Source organism: Lampris incognitus, chromosome 9 (assembly GCF_029633865.1).
Source record: "Lampris incognitus isolate fLamInc1 chromosome 9, fLamInc1.hap2, whole genome shotgun sequence".
In the NCBI taxonomy this organism is placed as follows: Eukaryota; Metazoa; Chordata; class Actinopteri; order Lampriformes; family Lampridae; genus Lampris; species Lampris incognitus.
Genome location: NC_079219.1, coordinates 13,998,256 through 14,006,343, shown reverse-complemented (window position 1 = coordinate 14,006,343; position 8,088 = coordinate 13,998,256). Strand labels below are relative to the sequence as shown.

The 8,088-nt window shown below is 48.6% G+C and overlaps 1 protein-coding gene across 1 annotated transcript in view; it reads right to left on the bottom strand.

Moving 5' to 3' along the window:
• Window positions 1-3,591: 3,591 nt before the first annotated feature.
• The window catches only part of ptprub (protein tyrosine phosphatase receptor type Ub), a 224,877-nt gene continuing 220,380 nt past the window's right edge, over window positions 3,592-8,088 (bottom strand). Inside the window, exons 27-29 of the mRNA XM_056286802.1 lie at window positions 5,433-5,590; window positions 3,893-4,028; window positions 3,592-3,711 (exon numbers count right to left, since the gene is read on the bottom strand). Of these exons, the coding sequence (XP_056142777.1) occupies window positions 3,649-3,711; window positions 3,893-4,028; window positions 5,433-5,590 (357 nt within the window). The 3' untranslated portion in view covers window positions 3,592-3,648. The remainder of the gene's footprint in view (window positions 3,712-3,892; window positions 4,029-5,432; window positions 5,591-8,088) is intronic.

Sequence of the window (8,088 nt, the reverse complement as noted above, 5' to 3'; positions counted from 1 at the left end):
CAACCCCAAATGCACCCCCCTCGTCTCCCCCCACCCCACCCCCATCTCTCTCTCTCCCATAAATACACACCTTACCCCACAAATACAATGGTCAAAAAACACAGTAGTCTTGTTCCATTGGTTCGATATCGTACAGAAACACTCAAGAGGAAACAACAGAGCTCTCGCGAGAGCGATCATGACAGGAAGCTTTTCAAATTGTTTAAGTACTTTGTGCTCACGCGGGTTTTTTTTGTGTTTTTGTTTTTTTCTCTTTTGGCTATGCTGAAATACACAGCGGTTGAAATGACTGATGCGAATGACAACATCTCAAAATGAACCCAAATGAAATGAATACACAGTGTGTGTGTGTGTGTGTGTGGGGGGGGTTGTTGGGGGGGTTGGGTAAATGCGGCCTAATTGGCAGAGGCGGACAATGGATTCGTGCATGCTGGATGGCCAGGGGACCAGTTTTGCTGAGGCCGGGATCGCTCTTAATGAGCCCAACGCATTAACGCACACTGACACGGGGTTCGTCCATGTGAGATGACAGCGTACACATCTCCACCTCCACAGCGCAACCGTCAACACCAACGCACGTACCGGAAGAGAGGACGTGTTTCTGCCAGCTCTTTAACCGCTCCTTTCCATGACACGGTTTGAATTTGAAACAGCGGCACAAAAAAACCCCAAAAAAGACGTCGCAATACTGAAATCAATAACCACATCTTTTAACCACAGTTTTATCTCGATACGGCTCAACCAGTGCAACTCTGCACAGCTTTTACAGCAACTTATTTATTTTCTTCTAAACTTATTTCAGGTTTTTCCCTTTTTTCTCTCCCAATTTTGTGGCCAATCGATCCCTATTTTAGTTCAGACACCCACCCTCGTACTGTATGCGTTCGCCAACTGCATCTCTCCGGCCGGCAGTCTCGAACCGCTGCTTTCCCCCCACGCACACCCAGAGACGCATTCACGTGACGAACACAAGCCGACTCCGCCCCCCTCCTGAAGACAGCGTTGCCTATTATTGCTGCTTCATCGAGTCCGGCCATAGTCGGATATGACGAGACCGGGGCGCGAACCGCGGTCCCCAGTGGGCAACTGCATCGACACAAAGCCGACGCTTAGACCGCTACACCACCGCGGACCCAACAGCAACTTATTAAACGCGTTATGGATTAAGCGGGATCCCGGCATTCTGGGGAGGGGGGGGGGGTGTTGTTACTGGGATGCACTGTAAAGGAGACGTGTGTATTTGGTGGTTCAGGGTCTGGCATAAACGCACAAAAAATGGTCATTTACAGCACATTCATGGTTACTTTGTGGTTACTTACTTTACAGCTTTACTCTGGGCAAACATATAGTATATTATTCACATGATATTCACATAACAGAAATATACATCTATATATATATACACGCTAACCCTTCGCCCTCGGAAAGAACAAGTGTCCAGGCACTTCCTGTTACGGTCCCAGTTGTTCTGCGGCAGAACACCGGCCAAACTGCGCTAACGTTGCCGCGCTACAGCTTCTCCATCATCTACCGTGTTCAAAACCAAACTCTAGTACGTCCCCCCCCCCCACCCTGCTGCTGTTGCTGCTAGTCACACCTGACCCGGATCCGCAAACCGGCGACAAATGAAGTCTACTCGCCGTTTTGTAGGTGGGGGTTGTCAAGGTCTCCCTCCCTCTTTAATAATAAGGGGAGGTTCTCGGTGGGGTGGGGTGGGGTGGGGTGGGGGTACAACCGTGACTCTAAGCATCTGTTTGTTGGGAGTGATGGATTTACCACCTTAAGACACCTCCACAGACTCTGCAGCCCAGAGGGTGTCGAGAGATGCGGCGCGGTGACTCACAGCTCACAACCGGCTGTTGTGATGGCTGCTCATGGGGACCGGAATAGATGTTCTCTTGTCACCGAAACAATAGGTCTCCAAACAAAAACAAAGAAGAAGAAGAAGCAGAAAAAAAGAAAGTAGGATTACTTTTTTGTCACCGTGTCTGACACGTCCCGCGTTCATTTCGACGCCGACACAGACCGTTATAGTTTATCACACACATCAACATGCGTAAGTCTGCAGCCACTGGCCAGAATGCAGGACATAATGTAGGCTTATTGGTTTGTGCACTTGGTTCGTGAGGCTGAGTCATTCCTGCAGAACCGGGGGGGGGGGGCTCTATGTGAAACATCTATCCCAATTTTTCACCCTCTATATTAAAAAAAACCCAAAAAAATCACCTTACCATTGTGTTTTTAAATGAAAAATGATCACAGAAATACACCAGTCCATTAGCGGCCACATGTTTCACCCCTGTTCTCCGCGAATGCCCCTTTTATTCAAATTTTCTCTGATTTTCTTTTCGGCCACGTGTTCCCTTCATCTCAAAATTGTTAAAACTGACCCCCCGTCTCAAAGGGTTACAAATATAAAAGTCAACTGGCTTAGCATACTTATTATAGTTATTATTATATAAAAAAAAGTCAACTGGCGTAGCACACTTTCACAATTTACAAACCGGACGAGAGAGGCCGCACGAGGAAAAAAAGAGTTAAAAGAGTTACAGATTACGAGCACCTTAGAACCTGTAACACAGTATTGGTCGAGACACGCGCCACAGCGTTACGCAACAACTTTTCACACGCAGCCACGCCGCCGCGTCCGGACGCTCCGCACACCGACTCGCCGCTCCTTCGGTTTCCCGCCCCGGTGAAAAGTACTATTACGCCGGAACAAGCGCGTCAGCTGGCGCGGCACGTGCGCCTGTATGCGCGTGTCGGGGTGAGAGCGGTATGAGCATAAAGTGAAGGGAGGAGAGGAGGATTCAAGTCAAGTCTTGCGAGATTGGACGATTATAAGACAGGTGTCCGCCGTGGTGGCACCAAGCTGAGCGCTGCAGCCCCCGGGAATCTCAATTTACAACGTACACAGGGACCCCTGGAAAAGGAAACGATGGCAAACACGACCCAAAAAGTTGTACGACAATCCGTGCTCTTCATCAACACCGCTGAAGATGGAAGGGGTCTGTTCTAATAGGTGGTGTTTTGTCGAAATCGCTGTTTTTGCTTGTACAACCGTATGAAGCACTGTGAGATTGGTCCAATGAGTTGAATCGGTCCCTACTATCTGGATAGAATAAGGCAGTTTATGGTATGGGGGGAGGACACGAGTCACGCCCAAACAATAGAGGGCTGCCGTCGCGTCTCCCGAAATGAAGAAAACACGTCCATGTGTGGTAAATGCTGCCGTAAACGATGAATGTGGACCCCCGCCTCTTCCTCTGGCAGCAAAACAACGAAACGTCAGCCAAGGTGACCCTTCTTTAAAACAGAGAGGTCCGACGCAGCCCGTAACACTCTTTCGTTGCTACAGGATCACTTAGCACAGAAGAACTTCAGTTCAGAGGCAAAGAGAACCAGAAGAAAAGAAAAAAAAAAGCACAAAAAATATCAAAAGAGATAAACATCACCCATAAGGAGGAGGAAATCACAGCTGTACATTAAAGGTTAAAAGTTAGAATCTTGACTCTTGATGTCGAATCTTCTTTTTCTTGGTCTTCCCCCGCTGCCCGTCCACACTCCCGTCCACAGGTCCCAGCATCAAAGCAGCCGGTCGCTGAGCCCTCGCAGGCGTGGGATGCATCAGCCATGGTAAACATATTGCTATCTCCCATCACAGCATTCTAAGTACTCCAGGATGAGGTCGTAGCAAAATCGATACTGGTCCTGCGCAGGAAAAAAAAAACAAATAACGAGTGCAAATTGGAAACCAGAAATAGTCAGAAGACACATTTCTAGAGTTCATATTGACGTGTTACTAAGTAAAAACGATACAAAAACACGCACAACCACAAAAGAACCCCTGTGACCATGATAGCCGTGGTATTGGGTGTGGCAGTTCTCTTACCAGAGACTCCACCATGTTGGGTTTGGAGTTGCGTAGCGTCTTGACGGCGTAGAAGATGTCCACCATGTTCTGGTACTGGATCATCTCCAGCAGAATGGTGCAGGCACAGAAGGTCCCACTGCGACCACCGCCATTCCTGTACAGGGGAACGTGTGTGATGTGGAGGATTACTGCATGTTTGGATGCTAGCGAATACTTCCAGCATTGCTAGATTAGTTAATTATAGATGAGTTAATTATAGATTAGTTAATTAGAGTTGCACTTCTAGATGAAGTCCTGCAACAAACTGAATTTTTTTTTCATGGGTTCTCTCTCAAATCCCATGTAGTGGAATATGTCAACACTTTTAAGAAGCCTGTTCATGTGTTTTCAGTAGGTATAGCAGGGAAACGGTATTAGCATATGTAATCTGATAACCTTGCTTCCCTACCCCCCTACCTGGAATCATACACTGACACGGTTCGAGTGTACCAAACATCTTGATACTGATCGTCACACAAGTGCAGTAATGCAAGAGAAAATTGAGGGGAAAAAGTCGTACGGTGTGGCATTTTCCCCGAGAAACATTGTCCTGGTTATCGTAAATGAAAGGCAAAATCATCACCCTGCTGGAGGACAATCCACTTCCCCTCTTCTGAGGCAAACGCAGAAAAAGGCGGGCATGGGAGCTTTAGCAGCAAACACAAGCAATATTAAGGTAATCAATCGTCATCAGTGCTTTGGCAGTCTAGGATTTACTGTCGCAAGAACCAGCGCATTCTGTATTAAGCCATAATTGATTTCATCTCCATAATCTCTTTCCCAGTTGTCGAGGGTAACACAGTGTGACAGCGCTGACTGATGTGCTTTTGGATGGTGGCGGTAGGGGTGCGCGTGTGATGGTTCGCCAATGAGCTGGGCGGCGTATTCATATTCATCAGCCGGAGCGGGCTGTGGGGACTTATGACAACAGACGAGTTAGCAGCACGCCACGCGGCGTCCCACCGCACAAACGCCACGCCACACCGCAGCACAGCGCGCTCCTCAAAATAACACCATACCTGCACATCCGCACGAAAACACGCAACACCCACAGCACCACCTCATATCACAGACACAAGCTGATGTCACACTAAGAAGCGAAATAGACGGCTGAGGTTTACGGAAAACTTTTTTGAAAGTTATACGGCAGGAAGTTGGAAATACAACCGTCATTACGTAACCCTTTTGTTTTAAATGGCAAATGGAAAGTGGGCTCGTCAATCAAAGCGGCACATTTCTTAACACACTTTTGCTAACAAATATAAATGTACCGCTCCCTTGTTGTGTTGTGTATTAATTTACATAAATGATGCACGCTCTTGATAGACTGCTTAATTAATCAATTAAACAAACTTTACTTCTCGAGGAAAATTGAGACATCACAATGCATTATGAAATGCTTCACACAAGTGCAAATCTTATATCGATGCAAAAAGACCGACAGATTGGTTGACTGAATAATTGATTGACAGATTGATTGATCGACGGATTGATTGCGTGATTGAGTGACGTTACTCACAGGCAGTGGACAACAGTCCGTCCCTCTCCGCACTCCCTCTGCCACTTGTGCACTTGAGCCAGCAGATTGAGAAAGGCCTTCTTGGAGTCGGGCACATCGCGATACGCTGACCAACGCAGGAACTGGAACTGACACACCACCAGCTGGCCCTCTTGAAGCTTAAAGACGCCACACAAGACAGAGAGCACATGGAATATGAGCATGTTGTCTGTGTGCACACATTTGTTTTGGTGTGTCTGTGCGTGTTATGTGCATGCACCTGCTGGGTGCACCAGTTTCAGTGTTTCTGCATGTGCCACTTAACACAGTGCATGATTGCTCCCTTGGCTGGGGGGCTGTCGGTCTCAGCTGTGCTCAGTCAGCAGTGCGACTCTGAGATTTATGGGTCTGCTGGTGTGAGTGTGACCTGAGCAGCGTATGAAAGAGGTCCCTGTGTGTCCATAGCCGCACTCAACAGAACCTCACCTTGTACTTAAGTAACAGCGGAGCACTCTAACTCACGCAAATTGAGCCGGGAAAGACACCAACAACACATGGAGGAATTGCCCTGATGGAGGGGGGGGGGTTCAATGTACTTTTCTGGACTACTACAGTTCTACACCACCCAGTGTATATGCTTACAGTGACCTCCTGGCGACTCTTCTGCCCTGCCCTTGTGTATCGTTGCCATGCTAATGTAAACATGCAGGCTCACCCATATAAAGGCATGAAGACAGAAAGAGAATTGGGAAGGGAGCGAGAGACAGAGAAATGTTTTTTTTTTTATCTTTCTGAGTCAAGTCCTCACTGGCTGTGTAAGGTGCCTTCCCCTTGACAGTTCAGAGCAGTGAGAAGAGGAGAGGTGGTGTAGGTAAAGAGAGGAATGACAAGGGCAGCTGTCAGGGGAGGTGAGGATGCCAATCAAGAGAGAAAGTTCTGGGCACCTCCTGTCATGCTGCTAATACTGACAGCGGGGACCGGGCTTGTGTGTTGATGTCTAAATGGCTGACAGTAATCCTCTGCAGAATGCGGGCACGTGCTTATGCAAATTTCTGATACAACATGAAAACACACAGAAGGGCAGGCAATCGACACTAGAAGGCGTACTCCTTCACACGATAAAGTCACCACGTGTGCTAAGGGTTGGGCGATCGTTTCTATTTTCATATCGTCCAATCATGGCTACTCGAGCTCGCCTATAGGCGATCTGATCGCCAGGGGGTGGGGGGGAGTTACGTCACAGCATGCCAATGAAGCACGCCACTAGTAGTAGTGGTATTATCTTGAGCGTGGCTCAGCGTCTGACGGAGCTCTGAAATAATCAAACCTTCAAGCTTTCTGCAAGCAATACACAGTTAAAGTTACGTGAATAAGGGCGTCCGGGAGTGGTGGCGGTCTTTTCCGTTGCCTACCAACACGGGGACGGCGATTCGAATCCCCGTGTCACCTCTGGCTTGGTCGGGCATCCCTACAGACACTATTGGCCGTGTCTGCGGGTGGGAAGCCGGATATGGATATGTGTCCTGGTCACTGCACTAGCGCCTCCTCTGGTCAGTCGGGGAGCCTGTTCGGGGGGGCGGGGGAACTGGAGGGAATAGCGTGATCCTCCCACGCGCTACGTCCCCCTGGCGAAACTCCTCACTGTCAGGTGAAAAGAAGCGGCTGGCAACTCCACATGTATCGGAGGAGGCATGTGGTAGTCTGCAGGCCTCCCCGGATCGGCAGAGGGGGTGGAGCAACGACCGGGACAGCTCGGAAGAGTGGGGTAATTGGCCGGATACAGTTGGGGAGAGAAAGGGTAAAATAAATAAATAAATAAATTTCAAAAAAGAAGAAGAAGAAGTCCGTGTGTCTGTGCTTGGTGTGACAATATCACAGCATCACGTTCCGTTTAACATTATTATCTCATCTACAGGGGTTAAATTGGGATTTGTTATGTGTGGGGGGGGGGGTTCTGTGGTTCCGGGGGTGTGCCTTTGCCAGGTCCCAGATGAGTTGGGCGTGGCAGCCGGTGGACCATCAGCTCGCCGTTGACCATGAAAGTGATGACGCAATGTCATGTTAAACCCCAAAAAACATGAACCATTATCTGAATTGGCAGCATGTAATATATGTATTCTTTTCAAAATAAAAGCAGAACAAAAATGTAAGAATAAATTAATAGTTGATGGAAGATTTGGCGGTGCTGAGCCCCGGGCAGCCCTGGCCCAGTTGAATCCCTGCTTATTTTTAATATCGCAACCCAAATCATATCCATAACGTTAACTACTCTCATGGAGCACCGAGCGAAGTTTTGGCGGGCAGGCGTATGGCGGACGGAGATGCAGGCTGTCAGATACATGGGAAAGAGACGGCGAAGTGGTTTGTAATGAAGGATTTAAAATTCACTGGTGCCGATTAACGGGGCCCAGGGGGCAGACACGCCGCTCCGCCAGAAACATCTGTAAACGCACAGCAGGGTGCAGATTCTAGAGATTATTTCATAACATCTCAGTTCTGATAGCGGCGTAGGAAAAACCAACCGTCGAGTCGACCGTCCCTTCAATCGTCGATACGCGATCTCATCGCCAGTCGGCGCGGGCCTAACGCGCGCACGCAAGCTTGGAGACAAAGTAGTTCACGTCCGAATGTGGAACAAACTGATGCCCCATCAGCTCCCCGTGCCCAGACAGCTCTG